Source organism: Panthera uncia, assembly GCF_023721935.1.
Source record: "Panthera uncia isolate 11264 chromosome D3 unlocalized genomic scaffold, Puncia_PCG_1.0 HiC_scaffold_8, whole genome shotgun sequence".
Lineage (NCBI taxonomy): Eukaryota > Metazoa > Chordata > Mammalia > Carnivora > Felidae > Panthera > Panthera uncia.
In genome coordinates, this window is record NW_026057586.1 from 47,579,054 (window position 1) to 47,603,987 (window position 24,934).

General features: G+C 42.3%; 1 protein-coding gene across 2 annotated transcripts in view; it reads left to right on the forward strand.

The window, feature by feature from the left end:
• ANKRD29 (ankyrin repeat domain 29) overlaps nucleotides 1-24,084 on the forward strand; it is a 35,989-nt gene extending 11,905 nt beyond the window's left edge. The window contains exons 4-8 of one of the 2 annotated variants that reach the window (XM_049620346.1): nucleotides 1,550-1,648; nucleotides 11,530-11,628; nucleotides 13,221-13,316; nucleotides 15,559-15,657; nucleotides 21,458-24,084. In XM_049620346.1, the coding sequence (XP_049476303.1) occupies nucleotides 1,550-1,648; nucleotides 11,530-11,628; nucleotides 13,221-13,316; nucleotides 15,559-15,657; nucleotides 21,458-21,541 (477 nt within the window). In that variant the 3' untranslated portion in view covers nucleotides 21,542-24,084. Of the gene's footprint in view, nucleotides 1-1,549; nucleotides 1,649-11,529; nucleotides 11,629-13,220; nucleotides 13,317-14,360; nucleotides 14,539-15,558; nucleotides 15,658-21,457 lie in introns of those variants that run through there. The other variant, XM_049620347.1, reaches the window with a different exon arrangement.
• Nucleotides 24,085-24,934: the final 850 nt, after the last annotated feature.

Sequence of the window (24,934 nt, forward strand, 5' to 3'; positions counted from 1 at the left end):
CCTGGGCGGACTTGCAGAGAGAGGTGCTTTGTATCTTAACTTGTGGTTAACATTCCTGATGGGAGGAGTGGTAATTAACTGGGTTAGCTAGGTGTTTTCCACTAGGATGTGCTCAGGTTTTCCACTGCAGTCTAAAAATAATAAAGCTCACCACGTTCTGTGAACGCCGTGTGAAGTGAGATTCTGGGGAGGATGGATGCTCTGCACTGACTTCTGTGTTTGCTGACATCACCAATGAATGTCTTTAAGAAAAGAAATGCGCACAGGACATAGACGCTCAGTTAAAACGCAAGCAAATAGGGCACCTTGGGTGGCTCAGTTGGTTAAGCGTCTGACTTCAGCTCAGGTCATGATCTCACAGCTCGTGAATTCGGGTCCCACGTCTGGCTCTGTGCTGACAGCTCAGAACCTGGAGCCTGCTTTGGATTCTGTGTCCCCCTCTCTCTCTGCCCCTCCCCCGCTCACACTCTGCCTCTCTCAAAAGTAAATAAACTTAAAAAAATTAAAACAAAACCACTAAAGAAAATTGGGAGCAAGCACTTGCTTTGGGCTTTTGTGCAGGATTGCTTAGTTGTTTGCAGGTGTTGTTGGTGTCTATTGGGCTGTCAGGGAGCAAGTTCATGGATAATTCTTATGAGGGCAGTTTTCCTGAAAGCATCTTTTGTTTCAAAGCTTAGAGAAACTGCATGTTGGGTGAGGGGGTGGATATGGATAAGGGGACAAGAAAGAGAAAGGGGTAGGAAAGATCTAATTAAAAGGACCCTTTGGGGCGCCTGGGTGGCTCAATCAGTTGAGTGTCCGACTTCAGCTCAGGTCATGATCTCACAGTTTGTGGGTTTGAGCCATGCATCGGGCTCTGTGCTGACAGCTTGGAGCCTGGAGCCTGCTTCAGATTCTGTGTCTCCCTCTCTCTCTGCCCTTCCCCTGCTCACACTCTGTTTCTCTCTCTCTCAAAAATAAATAAACATTAAAAAAAAAAAAAGGACACTTCTGATGCATAAAAATATACCAAATAGGTTTGAGGGACTTTGTTGTTGTTTATTAATAGACTTTCTTTTTTGTTTGTTTTTAAACTAACACTTAGCTCTTACTTGACAAAAGAATTGAAATGGAAAATTATATTAAATGTAGGTATTTTTTAAACTAATTAAAAAGGGGATAAACCCTGAGGTCACACAACAAAAACAGAAGGCAGCTAATGAGAAGTCTGTGCAGACAAGAGAAAAATGATGACTGGCTATTTGGATAAGCTGGATGGTACCAGCAAGTGGGTAGATCGTAAGCTCCGTGATCAAGGTTTTGTAGAGTGAACGATCATTATGTATATTTTAAGTTATCCTTATAAGACTGTTTGAAACTTTACCTTTCAACCTGACTTACTGTGATATTTTAGAACTATTCTTCAAAGAATAAAACACTAACCATGAATATGAAAACAAAGTGGGGGACAGAAATGGAAAGTTGTATTAAACGGATGTATTTTTAATTGATTATATTTTAAAATAAATGTGAAAGGTGATTTTAACACTTCCATTTTGACATCTCTCAGGATGGAGCCACTGCACTCTTCCTAGCTGCCCAGGGTGGTTACTTGGATGTTATTCGATTACTGTTGTCTTCAGGAGCAAAAGTCAACCAGCCAAGGCAGGTAATGTCTGCGTGCGCAGAACGGTGGGCAGGCAGGGCCTGTTGTCCTGGGGCAGAGCCTAAGATAACCAGTCAGCTCTGGGCATCTTTAAACCCTTTTGCCTCTGTGACGAAGTCAGTCTTTGATTGGGGTTTCTCCTGTTCTTTGCTTTGGGCTCACCTGAAAGCCTGTGAAATCAGGCTGACTTCACCATTTACTATTTTTGAAACATGGGTGTTTGGTATCTGAGGTCAAGTGCATACTTGGCCACCTCATGTTCAAATAAATTGTGGCTGCACTGAGGTAATGAGAGTGGGGTGGGCTAGCCTGGGACGTAGGTAAATAGAGGTGAGTCAGGTAGCCTTGCCCCTGCCCAGTCCCCCTTATCTCTTACCCCCACTTCTGCTTCCACCAAACCAAAGAGGAGCCCATTAGCCCACTGAGAAGCATTAATGGGTTCCATGCCTTCATCTCTCACAACACTAATAGAGACTTAATTTACCAAGAGCAAGCTAATGTCTGGCAAATCAATCGGTGGATACTTAAAGGAAAAGAACCACAAGGTAATACAGGTCATACTTTATAAAAGATAAAGAACCATTCAAATCTAAGGCATTCTAATTAGCTTCTCTTATATAGGAATGATTTCTGCACTAATTTATTTTTAACAAAACATTTAAGGTTAAAGTAACACTACTTTAAAGATAGTTTTCTTTTTTTTTTTTAATATGAAATTTATTGTCAAATTTCCATACAACACCCAGTGCTCATCCCAACAGGTGCCCTCCTCAATGCCCATCACCCACTTTCCCCTCCCTCCCACTCCTCATCAACCCTCAGTTTGTTCTCAGTTTTTAAGAGTCTCTGATGTTTTGGCTCCCTCCCTCCCTCTCTAACCTTTTTTTTTTTCCTTCCCCTCCCCCATGGTCTTCTGTTAAGTTTCTCAGGATCCACATAAGAGTGAAAACATATGGTATCTGTCTTTTCTCTGTATGACTTATTTCACTTAGCATAACACTCTCCAGTTCCATCCATGTTGCTACAAAAGGCCGTATTTCATTCTTTCTCATTGTCAAGCTGATTTCTTACCAGTAAATGGCCCCCAGGGAGATTCCCACTGTAATGTAACATGATGCGAGAATGCCCATTTGTTCACTCAGGGAAGGTCGATCTGAGCTCTTGGCCCCAGGCTTCTTCAGTCTTTAAAAGTGCAAGCACAGGGGTGCCTGGGTGGCTCAATCAGTTAAGTGCCTGACCTCAGCTCAGGTCATGATCTCTTGATTCATGGGTTTGAGCCCTGTGTCGGGCTGTGTGCTGACAGCTAAGAGCCTGGAGCCTGCTTTGGATTCTGTGTCTCCCCCTCTCTCTTTCCTCCTCTGCTCATGCTCTGTCTCTCTCAAAAATAAATAAACATTAAAAAAAATTTTTTTTAAGTGCAAGTACATGGGAAGCCAAGAAGTGAAAGGGCCTTTGGGCAAAGTGGATTTCAGGTCGAGAATCCTGAGTTCTAGATCCAGCTCTGCCAATACCTAGCTGTGTGGTTTTGAACAAGTGAATCAATCTCTGTGGACTTGTCTGCCTCCACCGGAAAATTAGGAGGCTGGGCAGGATGATCCAGACAATCTTCAAGCTCCCCCTTTTTGGTAGCTGTTTTATTCAATATTCAATCAGTATTTCTTAAGCACTCAGCATACGCAAGATACTATGAATGTGAGATTACATTTTTAGAATTTTAAAGATATTCTTAGATTTAGAGGACCCCAGGAATACTCTTGGGAAAGGAAGCTTTTAAAAAAAGTTGCACTTCCATACCTGCCAGAGGTGACTTTTGGGAATTGGAGTTTAGTATTTTCTTGCTGGTCCTTCTTATTTTGAAAGTGTTGATTTGACTCTGAATCAGAGGCTTCATTTTGCCAAGGTTAACAAAAGGAACTGGTAATTTTTAGATTGCATAAGTTTGATTTGGAGGCCATTATTGAGCATAGTACCATGAAATTAGAAATGAAAGATTGTCAAGATTCTCAGGCCTCTCTATCTGTACATCTTTCTGAAATAATTTCTGGCACTTTGACAAATCTATTTGTAAAATAAATAGTATTAACCATATGCCTAACGCCCTGTTCATAAAAAACCAAGTTGATATAAGATATTATATTTCAAATATTACATGCATTATGTCCACTCAAAGCTAAATTCAGTCATATGATGACACTGAAGGCAAGAAATTAAAGAGTGAGCTAACAGTGCCATGGTGTCCACAACACCCATGGCTGTTTTCACTCCCCACACTGAGGATGACCTGCTCAAAGTGGATGGCTGATCCAGCAGTGGGAGGACCCCACCCTCAGGTCAAAGTCAAGTGACATGACCTTTTAAAGACTGCATCCAATGCAATTGTTTGGAATTATGAATCCAACCCTGAAAATATTGTTATTCAGGAAAAGGATGTTTATAAAATAAGTTTGGGGGGAAAAAAGCAACGGAATTTTTCCTTTTTATAGGGTACACTCACACCACTGTATCCTCAAGTCATAATCTTTTTTATTACCTGCTGTGAGCTGATAATGAAAGGCTGTCTAGCCAGGTCAGACTAGTCCACATTCTGTCTTCTTTGAAAATGTAAACTCTGCATTTTTAATTCCCTTCCTAGAAAACAAGCAGTGTCATAAATATGGCAAAAGTGATAGTAGTCCCCACTGACTTTGTCACAAGTTATGAGGAAGTTAAAAAAAAATTCTAATTAAAAGTTTCCATTAAAATGGCCCATGCATGGTAGAATACTATATTGGCAGGGCATTTGGAAATCGGTGTTTTATTCTGAAATCGCAACTGACACATTAAGTCATTGTTAGAAAAAAAAAATGTTTCTAAGTTTATTTATTTTGAGAGTTAGACAGAGGGGGAGTGAGTGGGGGAGGGGCAGAGAGACAGAATCCCAAACAGGCTCCGAGCTGTCAGTGCAGAGCCCCACATGGGGCTCCAACTCACAAACCGTGAGATCATGACTTGAGCCGAGATCAAGACTCGGACGCTTAACCAGCCGAGCCACCCAGGCACACCCAGAAGATTCTTGAATTTATAAAATAAAGACAAAGATGTTTGCCAGATTTCATTTTTTAGTATTTTTAGATAAATCCAATTTATGATTTTTTTCACTGCCACTCTATGAGGGTCCTGACATTTATGGTACATTGTGACAGGATATTAACAAAGCTGCAATGAAATTATTCAGTTGACATTTGATCTGAGCTGCAGGGAATCTGAACAGTAAGCAGTAGGAATGGCTTTTCCTTGTAACTCTATCACAGATGAACTAACTGAAAACCTTTCTAGGACTTTTGTGACAAGGAATCATAATCATAAAATCATAAGCAGACTGGAAAGACTAAGTTCTTGATGCAAAACTTGAAAAACTTTTCCTCTTAGTTTGTCCTAGATAAAGAGGTCAAGAGTCACAGAGATCATCGTACTGTATAGTCAAGCTAAAAACCTATCTTCAGTTCTTTCTACATGACCTCACCAAGTAAAGTTGATACAAGTCAAGCCTTTTTAATCACCAGCTTAAGATGGCTATTTAGCCTGTTTTTCTATCAGCAAAATTCTTTGACATATATACTTTTCCCAACGCAACTCATCCACCTTATGAAACAATACTTTCATGGAGTGGCAAAGGTCTGAGTGTTTACACAGGGCTGAGTTTAGCCTGTCATCACTCACTTGTCACTAGTCGTCTCAAAGTGCTGATCAGTAACTCCTTGAAGCCTGCCAAAAGGCCATCTCATAAAGTGCCCTCTAGCCTTGGTCTGCATTTGTATGCAGAGATGCTGGGCCCCCGGATAGTGACGGTCCTCCCAGACTGCAAACCTGGAGGGACGAGCCCAGTGTTGGGCAATGGGAGAAAAGAGGACCGATAGATCGTTGCAGTGTCCTGTGGAAGCAGATAGCAACAGGGAGGCACTCCTGCTTGCATGCCCTCTGCACATGGTAGGCCCTCCAAAAAGGTATGTTGACTCCAGAAGAGAGCCTGTGGATTGAGCAGAGCTCCAGTGAGGCCCGGAAGGGAGAAGACATAGTGATCAGTGGCTGCGAACTAGAACTAGACTCAGATGTAGGGCCCAGGCTCATAGTCAGGACACCAGTCCTAGACAGATTGTAAGAGCCAGGTAGGGAGCCAGATCCAGGTCTCTGGGGGGCGAGTCGCTTGTGAGTTATGGGGATATGGCTATCTTAAGGAAATGAAACACAGTCTATTTTGCTTATTAACTGCATGACCTTAAGCAGGCCACACTCCCTGAATTTCAGGGGTTCTTTTGAGTTTCTTTTATTATTATTTTAATAGATAACAGTGTTATATTAGTTTCAGGTATACAATATAGTGAGTCAACACTTCTGTATATTGCTTAGTGCTCATCACAATAAGGGTACTTTTAATCCACTTCACCTATCTCCCCCATCCCTCCTTCCACCCCACTCTGGTAACCACCTGTTTGTTTTCTATAGTTAAGAGTCTGGTCTTTTGTTTGTCTCTCTTTTCCTTTGCTCGTTTGTTTTGTTTCTTAAATTCCATATATGAGTGAAATCATATGGTATTTGTCCTTCTCTGACTGACTTATTGCACTTAGCATTATACCCTCTAGCTCCATCCACGTCGTTGCAAATAGTTAAGATTTCAATTTTTTATGGTTAAGTAACATTCCAGTGTGTGTGTGTGTGTGTGTGTACTATATCTTATTTATCCATTCATCTATTGACGGACACTTGAATTACTTCCATATCTTGCCTATTGTAAGTAATGCTGCTATAAACATAGAGGTGCATGTATCTTTTAGAATTAGTGTTTTTGGTAAGTAATCCTTTGGTAATTAGTCCTTTGGGTAAATACTCAGTAGTGGAATTAGTGAATCATATAGAAATTCTGTTTTTAATTTTTTGAGGAACCTCCATACTCTTTTCCACATTGGCTGCACCAGTTTGCATTCCCACTAACCATACATGAAGATTCCTTTTTCTTCACATCCTCACCAACACCTGTTGTTTCATGTGTTGTCGAGTTTAACCATTCTGACAGGTGTGAGGTGGTATCTCATTGTGGTTTTGATGTGCATTTGCCTGATGGTAAGTGACGTTGAGCATCTTTTCATGTGTCTGTTGACCATCCTTAGATCTTCTTTGGAGAAATGTCTGTTCATGTCTTCTGCTCAGTTTTTAATTGGATTATTTGTTTTTTGGTGCTGAGTTGTATAAATTCTTTATATATTTTAGATACTAACCCTTTATCAGATATGTCACTTGCAAATATCTTCTCCCATTCGGTAAGACGTCTTTTAGTTTTGTTGATTGTTTCCTTTGCTACAAAGCTTTTAATTTTGATGTAGTCCTGGATTGTTGTTTTTTTAATCTGTAAAACCAGGATAATTATGGTACTTCTGTTATTATCATTCCTATTTCATCCAGGCCTCACTGGAAGAGAAAACCCATCAGGAATCATGGTTGCACTCTTTCTCTCATGAGCCAGGTAGTCTCTGTCATCTCAAAGTCCCCTCTTGCCTCTTTTCCTCTCCCTACTCCTTTTTTTCTAGCATCTTCTACTTACTCAACTTGTATATAGTCCCTAAGTTTATAGGGTCAGACTTCCAAATTCTTGGGATAGCCATGTCATTGCTGCCACTAGGCTCTGCACACCAGGCCAGAGTGGACTGGCTGGCCTGCCCATCCTTGGTCTGATCACCTGTGGGTTGGGAGAATAGGGTCAGGCTGAGCAATGGAGGCATCAGTTAACATCCTTTACAGAACTATTTGCTGGGCTGTGGACACCAAGCAGGGATCCAGTAATGAGAAATAGGTTCTGGGTCAGGGTAGGGCTGGTAGCAAAGTCATCTTGGTATTGAAGCCACTCTGCTACTAACCAGATTCCTTATGTCTCTTGGGCTTCCAACTTAGAATAGAATTGGTCCCTAAGACTTTGTCTGGCTTGAGCCTGTAGATGGAAAGAGCCTAAGTGTGAGGACTAGAAGCAGCAGAAGCAAAGAGCTAGTGCCACTAAATATACACGTTCCTATGGAAGGTTGTAATTCATTTTCTAAGTAATCTCTAAGATCCTAACTAAAATGATATGACGTTTAGTTTCCAATACAAATCATGTCGTATGCTCATTCTCATACTGTGATCTATCAAAATGCATTAGATAATACTTGGAAATATTATCTCGGATGGAACAAGGGGATAACCAAGTCAGAAGGAACGGCACAAGTCACCTGTGTAATCCCCTGTCAAGCACATGAATCTTTTCTCTAGCAATCCTGCTGAGTGGTAATCAGTCATTGGTGGACCCCTCCAAGTGTGGGGGACTCATTACTAACTCATCAGCTTATTTAGTCTTTAACCAGCCCTCACTACCACCTCTGTCTACACCGATCCAAAGTCTTGAATAGTCTTTACCCATCATCCCTCTTTGTGCCACTTGATATGCAAAATAGGCAAGTAATAAATAAAAATATATTTTATAGGAAGCATAAGAAATAAGAAATAAATCCTTTTCTGCTCAGTTTGCACACAGATAGTAAATGACAACTGTCATAACCCCATTATCTCATCTTCTTCAAGCTAAGTGTCCTATTTCCTTTTCTTAAAAAAGGTCCCATAGAGGTCCTAACTTCCTGTGGTTTATTTCGCTGTGATTTGTTTTAACATATTTTAAAACTATATATTTTTGTCAGAAAATATTCACAAACAAATTTTTTAGTGCTTTTTCTTACTCCATTCTCTCAAAACTCAACAAAAAGGAGCTAAACAGGCTTAATGTTTATCATTTTCATCGTGAAGTCATCTTTATAATGAAGATGTGACCATTATAAGAGAAGAAAAAAATAAGAGAAAATAAGAATTGAGGTGTCCAGAAGGGAAAACTTCTCCTCTCCACCAACTAGATAATCAACTGGGAAATACTTTGATTTGACAATAATGCTGTAATTTATATTCAACTTGCTGGGTTTAACCCCAAATCCCATTTTACCAATCATTCCTACCTGTTCTATCATTATCTCACAGGAAAACTGGGAGAATCAATCAAGCATGTAGTGTTTTGTAAACAAAAGCACAAATTAAACTGCTTATTTCATGTGCAGATTCAGTGACCACTTCTAAGCACACATAAGCCAGTCCTGTGCTCAGCGTCTTTCTGCATGTTCTCCTGTATATGAATATCTCTGGAAGCTAACATTTTTTGCAGGAGAGAACCAAGGCTCCGGGTGATTTGCCTAAGGTCTCCTAACCATAAAGTAGTGACTTCTTTTTCCACCTACCGTGACCATTGCAATTAAAGTGATAGAAGTTAAGTGTTAGCATTACTGTTATGAATTGATGATATTAATAGTTGTTTCCAATACATCACCTGTCAGCACTTTCCCACATGTTAGTGTTACTAACAGCCAAGCCCTTGGAAAGCACATTGAACATGGCTGCTGACCTCTATGCAGCTGGCTGCCTTGCCTTGCCTGCCCTCTGGTGGAGACAGGGAGAAAGAACAAATGAACCCAGAGCAGACAAGGAGGGACAAGAGCTTCGGGCACCCAGCCTCCCTCTCCTGCCCACCCTCACCCTCACCCCTGTTCTAGCACCTATCCCTTGGGCTGCAGTCAGCTGGATTTCCCACCCTGCCTGAAGCAACCACAGCTGTCCAAGCCACTGCACCTGTACATGCTTCTCCTTCTACACGGAATTCCCTCCCTTCAACCCCCAATTGGCAAAATCCTAGTCCTCCTTCAAGGCCCAGCTCGGATATCACCCCAACTGTGAAGCTGACACACAATAAGAAAGCCCCTCTCCTGGTTCATCTTGGGCATTTTTTTCCATATTTATTATAGCACTGTAATCATCCTGAAATTTCCATGTCTCTCCTCCACTAGACTGAGTTTGAGAACAGAGGTCATGTCCTATTTAGCATTCTGCCAGAGATACTTAATAATGGTTGGTTGGTTGAGTGAATGAATGAATGATCCTGAATTGGGAGAATCAAGTTAAATAATGGATGTACACCTGTTTGTAAACAGAAGTACAAATTAAGGTATTATTTCTATTGCTAATAATAAATAATATTCAGATTCAAGAATATTTCTAAGGGGCCCCAGTAAAAGTATGAAGTCGCTCTCAGTGTTCATCCACCGAGAATGGATGAAACATCCACGCTTTGTTTCAGCACTTCTTCCCCAAGACAGAGGGGTGCCTGTGTCATCCTACCACCCCTCAGCAGCCCCCGATCCTTCTAGGCTCCCAATTTGCCACCACCCACCACTCTGCTCACATGTCCTTGTCCTCCATCACTTTGCTGGGACAGCAGTGGCCAATCATCCTGCGCCCGCTGTGGATAGCAGACTGGAGTTGAAATTACATACTACAGCAGGAAACGAAACTTTACGTCTCTGACTGAATCATCTTGCTCTTCAGCCCTCATTCCCACTGATGAGTAATTCAGTCTTATCCAACCAAAACAGTTCCTTGGGGCCATATTACTTTAATTACCTCAGACCCTAAGTTTAGTCAGCTCTGGTTCCTCCTCCCTCTTCCTGCCCTGCCCTCCAAAGTGGCCTAAGTTCTCAGAGGTCAGACTATCACCCTGGCATGAGGGTGGGGTGGAGTGGGGTGGGGACATTCATGTCTGGTCCTTGTGCTGGTTAGTCCAGCCTCTCCTGTCTGAGTATCCTGCACTGGTACCTTCTTGGCCTGTCATTGTGAAATCATGACCTTCTGTGGCCTCAGCTTTCCAACCCCAGGCTGACTCCAGGCCACGGTTTACCTAGCACTTCTGATTTCACACAGGCAGGCAGGGGGTCCTGGGTGCTCAGATGCCTGGTGGCCGTGGACCAGGAGCACTGGGGGCCTGTCTCAGGTCCATTGGCCCAGATTCCCTCACCCATTTCTATCTCTCAGGCACCAGCCAAGAGCAGAACTTCTCTAAGAGACCTTCAGTTCTGGGTTTCATCCCCAAGAACAGGAGAAAATCCTTTCCCAGCTGGAATTCACCGTAATTTATCTGGGTGTTTCTACCCACCCCTAGATTCAACCCAGGAGGAAAACATGGATGCTCATGCCTGAACTCCCCCTCCCCTACTCCTTGTCCAGAGCTTCCTTCCAGCACTTGGAAGGGTTTTCTGTTTTCCTTTCTGTCTGGCAGGAACCACTCTCCTATCAAATCCTTCTCAGTCCCTTGGATATTTCACCTTTTCTTCTGTGGAGCAACCCATCTCAGCTTTATGGCCCAGTGCTCACATAAACAGGGTCTTTGGGGTAACAATACACAGGAAATATTACCAAAAATGTCCTGCTATACGTCGCTTGTGTACGTGCCTTCCCAGAAGAAACAATAGCACATCCCACATAAAACTAAAGTACTGAAAAATGACGTGGCTGGGGTGGGGGTGGATTCTAGACACCAGAAGAATGGCAGAACTGTCTTTAGTTCTCTGACCCTCATGCATCGCCTCAAAGAAAACTGCCCTCTCGTATGTGGGAACGAGGGCTCCCAGTAGGCGGGGTGTGCCATGCGAAGCCACCAGTAAAGCAAACAGACGAAGTCTGGGGAAAATAAAGACTTCTCCCACGTAGGTTTGTCAAATTTGATTCTGCCTTGCTAAGCAACTCCACCCCTTCCCGCCCCGTGTTCCGTGCGGTCCTGCACCACACTATGTGCTAAGAGATCCTGCCATCAAATGGCTGGATTATAAACCAAAGCTTGCATATTGGCAATCACGCGATCGTCCAGGCACCTCCAAAAGCCCCTGCGTAAAAAGGTTAAAATCTCCCTCCTTGTTTGTCGTCGGGGGAGGGGGGGCGTTTGCGGGTGCTGCCTTGCTGTTCTGTGGCTGCTACGTGGCCCGGTGGGAGCAAGCGTGTCCCCTCGCCGGCAGGACGGGACGGCGCCGCTGTGGATCGCATCGCAGATGGGCCATAGCGAGGTGGTGAGGGTGATGCTGCTGCGCGGAGCCGACCGGGACGCCGCCCGCAACGTGAGTCAGAGTCACAGCTGCGGCACAGGGTGGAGGAGGGGGGTTTCGGGGGGGGCGGGGGGGGGGGAGTGTATGCACCGAAGCTCCAAAATTCAACTCAGCCTGGACGTGCGGAGAAATCGCGCCTTCATTTTGTCTGTAACTCAGCTGGATTTTTCTCCCAACCTCCACCGGCTCTTTAGCAGGAAAACAAAGGAAATGTCTGAATCAGCTGAAATTTAGCGAGTGCTGCCCAGTCTCTCTAAAGGAAACATGTTTAATCTTCGGAGCTCCTCCTCCACCTAAGCTGAGTCCCGGGAGCGTGCGGCAGGCAGGAGCCAGGGCCTCGGGCTGTCTTTGGCAGTGGGTGTCCCTAGCGGCTGCGCGTGCGCCTGTCGCTGCGCCCCCTGCTGGCCCTGGACCACAGTGTAGCCGGGGACGCAGGCGCAGTGGCTGGCGGTGCTCCTGGGTCTCCACCTCACCCAGCTTCCCCAGCTGCACCACACCCCCCGTTGGCCTCCACCTAGCCAATGCTAAAGTTATACCTAAGTCTGCCTAGTTGAGCCCACAGCAGGCCCTGTTGCCCATAGGAACTGAGGGCAGCTTGGGGAGCCCTTGCTACCTGACCACACTGTGCTATTCGCTTTTTGGCTTTGGTTGGTTTGGTTTGGTTTTTCAGTGTCTGGCCTTTTTTTCCTTAGTATTACCCTTGCTAATGTGACCCACTCCCCTCTCCCAAGTCTGAGTCCAGAAAAGGGAAAAGACACATTCCTGACCACTCTTTGTCTTCCTCTCTTTCTCCCTCCCACTCTTTCTCTGGGCCCCACATCTCTGAAGCCAGAGAAGAAAAATCTTCTAATCTCATTTTCTTTTTTCCTGGTTCCAGCTAAACCCTTAGAGCAGGCTGGGGTATTTCCTTTATTATAGGAGAATTCTGGGAGCTGAATCCTCCAAATACAGCAACTGATATGTAAAAGAAGGAGAAAAAGGAATTGGGGAAATCTCTTTCCAGGTCAAAAAGTGATGACAGAAGCTGAATATAAATTTTTGAACTTGTTTTTGCATTTCTTTTTAACATATTTCAATCTGTCCCCTTCCTACTCCACACCCACTCACCCCAACCCCCCCAGACCCCTAGGGCACACTAGAGCAAGGTTGTATGTAAGAGAAGGCAAAAAGAAAAGCACATATAAAATTTAAAACAGTAAATATAGTTCAACAATTATTTCAATCATTACAAATAGTGTAGCAGTAATTTCTGCTAAGTCATAAGCTGCAGTCTATGGATCTTTGGTCCATCTGTGTCCTAAAATATATTCTCGATGTTCCCTTGCCCTTTACCCAGTGTTCTAAGGGACGGGAAGGGTATGAATTCCCAAATGGCAGGGTTCTAAGATAATAAGCCACATACTTTGTTTAGCATTCTTTCATGCAGAGCTAACTGCTTAATATGCTCTAAAATGCTCTTAGATTAAGAGACTTGGCCTGCTCGTACTTTAGTTTACACCTTTCGTCTGTTCTGATGAGCATATTCCCGGTTCTCAACTAACATGTAGTTCTTAACCAACACACACATATCTTAATAACCAACTTTTATTTTCTGCTTTGTTAAGGATGGTACCACAGCATTGCTAAAAGCAGCCAACAAAGGGTATAACGATGTTATAAAGGAGTTGTTAAAATTCTCACCCACCCTTGGCATTCTGAAGGTAAGACTTAACGAGAAATTTTACCAATCTGTAAAAGAGAGGCTAGAAATTAAGAAGCCCATAGCTGAGGACTGTAGCAGCATCTGAGTATAATTCACATGGTTAGTTGCAGTCTTGGAAGAACTTTCCAACAGTTTCTTTATTTTGGAGATTCGTGGGCACTGGTTGAAATGAAAAGGTGGTAAGAAGAGTGAACCAGAGTCTGTAGTACTAAGTTTTACAGGAAAAAAAAAAAATTAGTAGCAACGAAATCGCTAACTTGGAAAGTAAACTATATTGATACATATCTTTCATTGGACTAAAATCTTCCACAAGTCATGAAACACATGATTTGTGTCCCACAAAATATGGGGGACAGGTGCTCCTGTTCCTTCCCTTCGTTATCTGGAATGAAGAACCACATTGTTACCTTAGATGAAATAAAATAAGTCGCAGATATCTGGACACCTCAAAGAATGTGCCATTCTGGAGAGCTGGGTCTGCCGGGAGGTAGAGCCCTAAAACTCTTTTTTAAATTTTAATCATTTGAGACTAAGATATTTCTAAATTAGAATATATATCAGGGGTTGGCAATCTTTTCCAATAAAGGGCCAGGTAGTAAAATACTATAGGCTTCATGGGCCATACAGTCTCTTGGAACTGTTCAAGTCTACTGTTGTAGCATGAAAGTCATGGGGACAAAGGATGGCTGCCTCCCACTAACACTTTATTTATGGACATTGTATTTCTGGGATTTCGTACTTTCACGTAGTATTCTTCTTTTAAATCTTTTCAATTTCAGCTTGCCAGAACACAGAAAAACAAGCGGCAGGCTAGAATCGGCCCACGGGCTGTAGTTTGCGAGCCCCCAGTATACACTTCTGTTCTCTTAAATGGAGGACAGAAAATCTGTTCTAAACTTGGGACAGTGGCCTAGCACTTTTGGGGAATGTGCCCTCAGTGTTTATGGATGTATAAAAAGTCTACCTGCCCTTGAATGACCCTAAATGCCTTTTGGACTCTGTATCTGATGTCTACATATTTACTCTCTATTCTTGCTACCAGCTGATACTGGTCTGCTGTTATCAGAATGCTGGCCCCTCCTACTGTCCCAAAGAGCAACTTCTAATCTTCCATGAACTTGGAAACCAGAAAGCTGCACTCATTAAAATTGTTTATAAAGTATGAATAAATAGTCTATGAAAGTGAACTCTCTGTGAATAAAAGAAATGAGCTTCAGAAATGGACTTTGCAATATCTAGTCTTGTTTCAAAGAGCTCTTTTTTGGCTTGGTATTTTATTCCTAACCATGTTGCAAACAGATGAAGTTGACAGGTTGGTTAAGATTCGGATGGGTCTAATGTTACCAGACAAGTAAGTTGTCCTATGTGTTATAAAAACAGACATGCCGCTTTGGAAAGGAAAGTGCTACTTTGCTGGAATTTTCCTATGGGTATGATATTTTATTCTTTCATGAAATACGGAAATGGTTCATTATTATTATAGTAAGTAGCTATTGTGGAAACTAAACTTGCATTTAGATGCTATTTGTAGACATATGCACCTTCTGGAACAGATGTCATGTGACTATCCATCATTCCTACATTAGATTTGTTACATTCTCTTTCTCTCTCCCCCCAGAATCTGGCTCCATACTGCACATAGATGCTGTCTTCTATTTGCAGTAAATTTCATAAAATGTCAGCCACCTATCCAGTAGGCCCTTCTGTGCTCAAAAATGCTCCAACTCAGGGCTCGGGGGTTTCCTCGCCCCACATAGGCTCCCCTATAACTCCGCAGCGGTACTCCTATCCGCTGAGTGAGTGGGGTGCATGTAGCCGGGCTGACAAGTCGGCCTGTTGGCTTGCCAGCCATTTCTCCAGTCTAGACGGAACATACACAGAAACTGTATATACTGTCCTTGAAGGGGGAAAAAAAAAAGAAGAAGAAGGTTTGACATAGCATTGTTTTTCCTGCAGCAAATTCTAATGTCTTTAAAACTGACAGACTGATCATGAGGTCACATGCACCCTGGGCCAGATTCTTGTTTCACTTGGAAGAAAACGTTGGCAGTGTTTATACTGACTGTCTGCTGTGTACCTGAGGACACTGTATTAGGCTCCGACGTGCCTTTGAAAGGGAATGTAAGGAAGAGTAAAGCTCCGACATTAGTCTCATCACTCAGGCTGGTTTATGATGAAAGCCAAGTTCAGTGCTGATGGCTGTAAGCTCACTCCTGACACACACTGTTGTTCTCTCTTAGAATGGGACATCGGCCCTCCACGCGGCAGTGCTCAGTGGGAATATTAAAACAGTTGCACTGCTCCTGGAAGCCGGAGCAGACCCAGCCCTGAGAAACAAGGTACTCACCTTATCTTACCTACCTTAAAACTCCTTTGGGCACCTCTACAAAGAGATAAGGCAGTTTCTACCTAAGCCAAGATAATCACCCATGTGCACCCTGGGCCAGATTTCTCGTTTCACTTGGGAAAAAACATTGGCAGTATTTATACTGACCGTCTGCTGTGAACCTGAGGACACTGTTTTAGATGCTGATGTGCCTTTGAAAGGGAACATAAGGGAAAGGAAGAGAAGGGCTCCACCTCTAGTCTCCTCACTCAGGCTGGCCCCAGTCCCTCTCGTCATATCTCGGCACAGTAAGGGCGTGCAAGGCTATCAGCAGATATGAATGAGCAGTGCATTTGGACCCAGAGAATTATGCTAAAAACCCTATATTGTCAATGGTGATGAGCCAATAATGGTGCAGCCTCCCAGGACAGGGTGAGGGCAGTAGCTGTGGGGAGTAGAGTTATGGGGTTCTATTTCAAAGAGGTGTCCTAAACACATCGAAGTTCCAGTAGTTTAGTGCTATTCTGAATAAGTTGGACGTTCATATCTTGAGAACTGCTTGTGCTTTGCTTGGAGAATAGAGGAGAAAGGGGAAAATTCGCTCTTATACTGTTAATGGGACTTTGTGCCGCTGTTAAAAAACCACCCCGTGTTTTCTATAGCCCCAAATCCTTAGTTTACAATTAGGTCAAATGTGGAGGTGGGAAGATGCCCAAGACCCATAGAGAAAATGATTATGATTGCATTTTTCCCACTCAACATCTGCAATAGCCATCAAATGTAGAGCCTAGGGGGAGGAGAGCAGCCTGGGGAAAGTCTTGAGAAAACACTAAAGTATGAACTTTTAGGGGCACCTGGGTAGCTCAGTAGGTTAAGCGTCCAGCTCTTAATTTCAGCTCAGGTCATGATCTCAGCGTTCATGAAATCAAGCCCCGAGTTGGGCTCTGCGCTGATGTCAACAAGAAGAATCCCTGCTTGGGATTCTCTGTCCCTCTCTCTCTGCCCCTCCCCCTGTGCACATACTCACTCTCTCTCAAAACAAATAAATAAACTTAAAAAAAATAAAATACAGACTTTCAAAGGCAGAAGTGGGCATGGTGCTTATTGATAGAGGAAGGTATGAAAAGCAATTTTCACTTTATACTTACGTACTATTCGAGTTTTTTATAAGCATCTATTTCTCTGTTAATTTCTTTAATAATTAAGGCAAATACGTAGAACCTTTTTATGACATTTTGAAAAGAACCCATTAAGAAGTGCAGTTAAACAACATGTCAAGAGTCTCTCTTTTTTTTTGTTTCCATTTTACTTACCATGTGGAGTTATTATTTCCTTGTTCTTACCATTGGAGTGCTTGAAGACAACACTTCTGCTTATCTCCTTCCTGAGATGCAGATTTGTTTTCCATTAGCTGGCCTGGCTGTGTGATAAGCCAGCTGAAATCATACTTGAGCTCTTATCTTAAGACCCTGGACACAGACTTCCTAAAGAGATCGATCTTTCTTACTAAGCCATCCAGCATTGAAGGCAAGGGGAAAATGTTAGTACCTTTATATGGAAACTGAAAAATGCAATTCCTTGTTTGTCTCCTGGAATTTCAGCAATAATGGTTATGGGGAAATCCGAGTGATCAAAATGCTGGACTTTGGATTGTCCCTAGAGCTACTTGAATATACAGAGAGAAACATACAGACTGTTCATGTTGGAGTTTCATACAACGGAAGCTCTTAGAGAGCTGGGAGTAGTTACCAGGGAACCGCACCATGACCCCGCCCCACCCATCCGCCAGCCACCCCAAAGAAGCCAACCTCTTAAAGGTAGCTCTAGAAGCAAGGGTGTTAGGAATCTGGCAGCCACCCGGGACTTTTGAGGGGATATTCTTCAACTTCATTCATTCAACAAATACTGAGTACCTACTAGATACCATGCACTCTGCTGTGTACTGGGGAGACAATGGTGAATGAAATTCCCATAGTCTCTGCCTTCAAAGATCTCAGAGTTTACTGGAGAATAAAGACAACTAAATAAGAAGTTGTACTACAGTGACAAGAACTATTAGCGGGAAAGTAATGAATGCTATTGAAGGCTTCCCAGAGGAAATGACTTCTAAGCTAATACAGAAGCAATCTTCTGCTCCAGGGAATACAGGACTTCTGTTCTGGGACTGCAAAGCAGATGCCTCAGGGGAAGGTAACCAATGGCCCCAACAGCCACTCCCCACACTGTAGCTGTCCCCATGGGTGCAGGGGCCCCATGTTCCCAGTACTCCCAATTGAGGACTCAAAACACATCCTCTCCCTGGAGCAGTAGGGAAATAGAGTGTTTTGATGCTATGGTATCATGAATATGGGCCTATGGTCCTGCTCCATAATGAATAAGGTGGCCTTTGGGGGATAGCCTGGAGCACTAGGCATCATAATGGTCCACACAATCTCAGCAACCTGAGAAATCAGTAGGAACCAACCTGGAGAGAATGAGACCAGGTTTTTAGAACTATATAGATGACATATGGGACAGCAATGCAGTTGACCAGAATTTGACAACACACTTTGAGGATATAGAGCCTTTTTTAATAGTAAAGTTTATGGACAATCATGGAGACGGTCACACACAGGAGCTACAACTCAGCAAGCTTATAGATAGAAGTACAGCCTCTTAGATCTTCTCTTCTTCCTGACCATAGAGGATCCTCTGGCTACCTGCCAACCTGCTCACCAAGGACCAATAACCCATGCAACACAGCTCAGTTACTCCTGAGTATACTCTGAGACCGGATGGAGCTTATGTCTGTCTACCAGGAACATTTCTGTGCAGGCCTGGCTGTTAGGCCTGTACAGTGTCTGTTTCTGCAGGAACTAACAGTAGAATTTGAGCTTCTGGAGGGATCTCTGGTCTATAGTAACATAGCATAGTAATTTCCTGCCCAATTCAGTCCAGCATCAGCATCAAGGGTCTTTTGTGGTGGGCTGGGGTGCAGCAACAGGACATACTATTCGGCAGACCATTTGTGGCAAACAGAACTCCCAAGAACTCCACGCATAATTCTCGATAAGTGAGGTCCCAGCTAGCAGTTGGGGGTCAAAGAGCAGGACCCAACCTAGAAGGTAGGGACTTCAGGAGTTTCACACAGGATTAGGGTCCCAGATAAAGTAGATGGGGTTCCAGATATGGCTGTGGGAGGAAAAAATGTGTGAGGCAAATAACATGTGCATCCAAGCCCTCTACTCCATTCTGGGTGCTTTTCTGCCCTTTAACCGCCTCCCCTGAAATCCCAGGAATATCCTTGGGATTCGTCTATAACAACGGTTCTCAAAGTATGGTCCATGGACCCCGGAAGGTCTGCAAGGCTCTTTCAAGAGATCTAAGAAATCAAAACAATATTCTCAATACAGCAGAGATGTTATTTGCCTTTTCCACTGTGCTGACATTTGCTGTAATGTTGGCATTAGGTTAATTGGCACCTTACACATCAAAGCAGGAGTATAAACTATACTGGCAAATGATTTTACAAAACTTTGTAAGTTATTTCACAGATTTTGTAAATTATTTGACGAAAATCCCAGTTTTAAGAATGTCTTTGATGAAGCAGTAAGCAATTTGAATTATATTAAATCTTGACCCTCGTTATACACCTTTTTAACATTCTACATAACAAAATGGAAGTACGCATACAGCACTTCTGTACCCTGACGTGCAACGGTTGTCTCAAGGAAAAGCTTGCGTGCGTTTGTTTGAATTACCAAGTGGGCCAGTTGCTTTTTCTTAGAACCCCATTTTTATTTCAAAGAACAGCTTGTGTCCACTGTGTGAGCCTGACAGCTTCCCAATCCACCTACAGGCTCTCCTGATGAATCGGTGCCGATATTAATGAATGTGATCTTTTGAGATTGTATGATGCAATATGTCAACATTTGGAAGAGCGGCATAACTCATTGAACGGATATTTTCCAGATAAAGTGTGTGATGTATCAAATCATGCATGGGGAAACATCCTACCTGTAGATAGATAGATCTATGGATTTTTAAGGTAAAAAGTTCATTGACATGGTTTCAGATTCCACGCTGAAATTACCTTTAAGAAACTACCACCTGTTTAGTATTGGTGTGGCATCAAAGAAGAATATCTACAATGATCTGAAAAGGCTCTTAAAATGTTTCTCCCTTTTCCAAATGCCTATCTGTGTGAAGCTGAATTTTCTTCATAGGGGCTTTAACCAAAACAATGTATCACAGTACATTAGATGCAGAAACAGATATGAAAATCCAAATGTCTTCAATTAAGCTACACATTCAGGAAAGTTGCAGATCTAGGGGTGCCTGGGTGGCTCAGTCAGTTAAGCGTCAGACTGTAGCTCAGGTCATGATCACATGGCTCATGAGTTCGAGCCCCACGTCAGGCTCTGTGCTGACAGCTCAGAGCCTGGAGTCTGCTTCAAATTCTGTGTCTCCTTCTCTCTCTGCCCCTCCCCTGCTTGTGCTCTCTCTTCTCTCTCTCAAAAATAAATAAACATTTTATGGGGTGACTGGGTGGTTCAGTCAGTTAAGTGTCTGACTTTGGCTCAGGTCATGATCCTACAGCTCGTGGGTTCGAGCCCCATGTCAGGCTCTGTGCTGACAGCTCAGAGCCTGGATCCTGCTTTGGATTCTGTGTCTCACTTGCCCTCTGCCCCTCCTCCACTCATGCTCTGTCTCTCCTTCACAAATAAATAAACATTAAAAAATTAAATTAGAGGGGCGCCTGGGTGGCGCAGTCGGTTAAGCGTCCGACTTCAGCCAGGTCACGATCTCGCGGTCCGTGAGTTCGAGCCCCGCGTCAGGCTCTGGGCTGACGGCTCGGAGCCTGGAGCCTGTTTCCGATTCTGTGTCTCCCTCTCTCTCTGCCCCTCCCCCGTTCATGCTCTGTCTCTCTCTGTCCCAAAAATAAATAAAAAACGTTGAAAAAAAAATTAAATTAGAAAATAAATAAATGAACATTTAAAAAAAATTTTTAAAGAAATATGCAAATCTATTAAATAATGCTACTCTTCTAACTTTTTTGTTTTTGAAAATTTGGTTGTTTTTCATTAATGTTATTTATGTTATCCTATAATGGATTTATGATTTTTAATGAGTTAATATATTTCTAAATGTTCTTATTTTCATTTCTAATAAGTTAAAAACAAAAGCTCATTGGGGTCCTCAATAATTTTTAGGAGCGTAAAAAGGTCTTAAGCCCAAAAAGTTTGAGAACCGCTGGCCCATAACATCAGCTGCAGTTGGTAAGGACTCAGTCGTGAAATAAATGCCTAGACGATGTGTCTCAGCAGCATGAGGAGAAGAAAGGACACACTGAAGCTGCTCTTGACCAGGCATCTCTTACTCTCTGAATGTTTCTAACTCTGTTTTCTCATCAAAAGATAACCTATCCTGAGTCTCAGGTCCCTAGCAGACAGGCTGCTCCACATAATACATGAATTAAGTGTAAAGTATCAAATTTAACATTTCCAGTATTTACTGAGCACATACTAGATGCACCAGGCATTGTGCCAGAAGTGAGGATACAGTGATTAATAATACGTGGACCCTGGCCGCCAGGAGATTACAATGTGTTAAGGGATATGGCTCAGAGAGAAAAAGAACTCTAACGATGAGATAAGAAAATAACAGGCGATATTTAGACGCTTAAAGGAGACCTTTAATGCCTTAAAACAAGAGTGAGTCCAGTGAGGTTGCTCACCAGCAGAGGAGCAAGTTTGGGTCAGGAGTCCCTCTTTGGAGTCCCTAAAACCATCCCAACTGTGGGAATTCACTAATACCTATCTTATCTTCTTTAGGCCAATGAACTTCCGGCAGAACTAACCAAAAATGAACGTATCCTGCGTCTCCTCCGAAGTAAAGAAGGACACAGGAAGAGCTAACTTAGTTCCATATTTGACTGAAAGATAGAAACCCTAATCACATTGTCCGAAAAGAAGTCGCTTTTCAAATAGTGTTGGAAATTCCATTAAGAAAGGAAATGCTCAGAATGCCCGCCCTGGGTCCCTGACCAAGGAGAGCTGGGCTCTGTGCCCTGAGTCAAGAACAGAAAGGCTCAGGGACCCCTTGCCCTCACTTATGTGGGCTTCTCACACTGGCCTGCGCCCCCACTGCTGTGGGGCCTGGCAGATTCGTGGATTCCACAGAAACTCGTTTTACACTACACTAAGTTGGGTCTCTCAGTTAAACTCTAAGACTTAAACCCTTGACAAGGTTTAAGCAAGATGACAAAAGCCTTTAAAATACTGAAAGTCTGATATTCAGTGAATCAAAGCACTTTTACTTTTGCATTAAATGTCAGTGTGCAAAAAGATACAGCTCCCTCATGTTTTACACATACATGTATGTCATGCCAGCGTAAAATGTTTTCTTCTCCCCAAAGGTCGTAGCCACGTTTATTCTGAATCAATGAAGTGTAAATTCACATTAAAAAGCCACTTCTGACATTCCACCATGTGATTTTCAAAGGTGGACTGTTGAACTATAAAAAAGACAAATTGTTGATTTGTGAGTTGATCCTCGTCTTATTCCAAACACGTAAAAAATCATTTTTACCAAGAATCAATATTGAGGTACGGTGGGAAGCAAGTGGCAATTTGGGAAACGCAGAAAATTACAAGCCATGGGAAATTGAGGCTTGTCTCTTTGAACTTTTATTTTGGTTCTCTCGTTGGGAATCCGCTTCCCATGCCATAACTAAGTAGACTTCCTATGCTGTGCAGTCCTGAGCTCCCAGCACCACATTGCTTGACACAATGACTTTGAGGTCCTTGGATGAAATGTGATATATGCAAGTACAATACGTTGCTATTATATTGTAGGAGTATAAGTAATAAAAGACTGTTATTAGTATTTAATAGGTGTTCATCTATGCATGTTCTTGAGCTGATTGATTCCAAGAAAGAGACCTGAGTTTTATTGACTTATTCCTTGGAGGGGAATCAAAATTTATGTACAGTGCACTTTATAATCAATGGTGTCTAAATGCCTCAGTCAGTGCCTAATTGCACACGCTAAAATTAAACCGTCTTTCCATAATAAACCATCTTTACCATAATAAACACTGATGGTATTTCTGGTATTTAAATACATCTTTAGTTTTCTTTTCATTTTCTGCTCTGATTTCCAGGCAATGTTCTGGATTTTAAAGACATGTTAACGTGGAAGAAAATGTAATCCCCACCGTTTTTTTTAACCAACTTGCGGTGGTCCTGAAAGCATTATCCTTAAGCCAGTAAGTGATCAAATATAATTTTTAAAATTAGAAGATACTCTCTTAAGGTTTGTTATGATTGATAAAATAACCAATCAACAGAAATCAGCTTATTTTAATCAATATCACAAACAAAGGCTGTAATGAGTCACCCACAGAGTCCCCAGGGATGCCTATAGCCTGACTAGCTATGCAACAAGTCAACAATCTAATTTCGGGATAAAAATTTACAAAGATCTGTCTGTATTGCTAAAACACCCAGATATAAACCCTTTAGTAACTATAAAGCAGTGCCAATTTCCTCACTGACTTTCTTTTACTTAGCAAAGTACTAAGTACAAATGCACACTTTCCCCCATGGGAATTTCATAAAGCTATGTTCATTTTGAAGAGGAAAATAGTGTGGCCTTAAATGCTTTATATTTTTCCCCTTTTGTTAGCCCTTGGGCCAAAACTGATTGCTGATCACTGACATAAATCAAAACAGTATTGTGGGTACTGATAACAAAGTTCCGAAAGACAAAATGGGATGAAATCATGACCTTCATGTTTTCACTAAGATATGTTGTCCTTGGCCTATGTGTTACATTGTTTTAAGTGGATAATGTTCTTGATCAACATTAGAGCTATAAGAATGAATCCAGTAGCTTTAACAATATTTAATGGATTAAATATTTAACAATATTTAATCTCTTGCTATAGGTAAGAGATCTCTAGCCTAGAAGGATCAGGTTTGGTCTGGATGAGATTATGACATTATCCATAACAGGGAAGATGATTGTATTAACCATGCACCAAAAACTAAAGTCTGTTATTTGAAGTAAAATTGCATTTATTTTGCACACAGGTAGATGGTTCTTTTTTTTTTTTTTGATGATGATTCTTATTTTATGTTCATCTAATTCACAGTTCAATGAGCTCTGCATCCTAAGACAGAACTAGCAATTCCTATGCAAATCATTTGTTAAGTGAGCCACAAAAGTGTTCATTACCTCCATTTGTTTGATGACATATTCCATGTTATAATTCAAAATAAACTTAATGTACTACCCAGCTTACCTTTGCTGCTCTTTCTTGTTTGTTTTTAATCAGAAGTTGTTTCTATGTGGTTTTTAATAGCATGGAATTTTAGAGTGAGTGACTCAGTTTGTTGATAAATATATCGATATTTGAAATCCTGAGTTGATCTGTAAGCTTTACGATTTCATTATTTCAACTGTGGAGACCTTATGTAATGAACCCATACGGTTTTTCATTCAGACAAAAATCCCTGGGATAGTCACGGAAGATACTGAAAATAGAAACTTTTAATTGTACATTGTGATGATTCGATATCCGTAGACATTGTGGAAGGATTCCCGCCATCTAGTTAATTAACACATCTATCACTTCATATATTGATCTGTGTGTGTGTGTGTGTGTGTGTGTGTGTGTGTCTGTGTGTCTTAATTTCTATTTTTATAGCCCGTGATGCTACTGGCTCTTTAGTCCTTTGCAGTGGCTCTTTTATCTGAAATCACTGATGGTTTTGCACAACTCCAAATATTTGCAGCTGTAACATCAGGAACCTGGAGAGCTCCATGACCATTCTAGCTTCCTCCCCTGCTGCACCCACCCTCTGCAACCAAAAGAAAGCTATGTCTGATCATTCTCCCACAGGAGGACACCTCATCAAAGGACAAGGGCACCCACAAATGCCAACTACGTGGAATCCCACAGAGATGCATTTTGGGGTGGGCCTGCTGCAGATTATAGGGGTAGGAAACTGAGGGCCTAATTTCACACAGTGGTTTTGGTACCACAACTGGCTGAGCCTCCCAGGTAGTGACCAGATGCAGTCTGCAGATCATTAATACTAGCATTGGAAACAGCAGCTAACATTTGTTGAAGGACTGTTACGTGCTAAGGACTTTACCAAGATAACCTCATGAAGTTTATCTGCATTTTTCTCATTTACCCCTGACAGCAACTCTATGAAATAGGCATTATCATCATCCACCTGTTGCAGCTGAGGAAACTGGTTTTGAGAGAGAACCTCTGCATAGCTTTGGCTTGGTGCTGT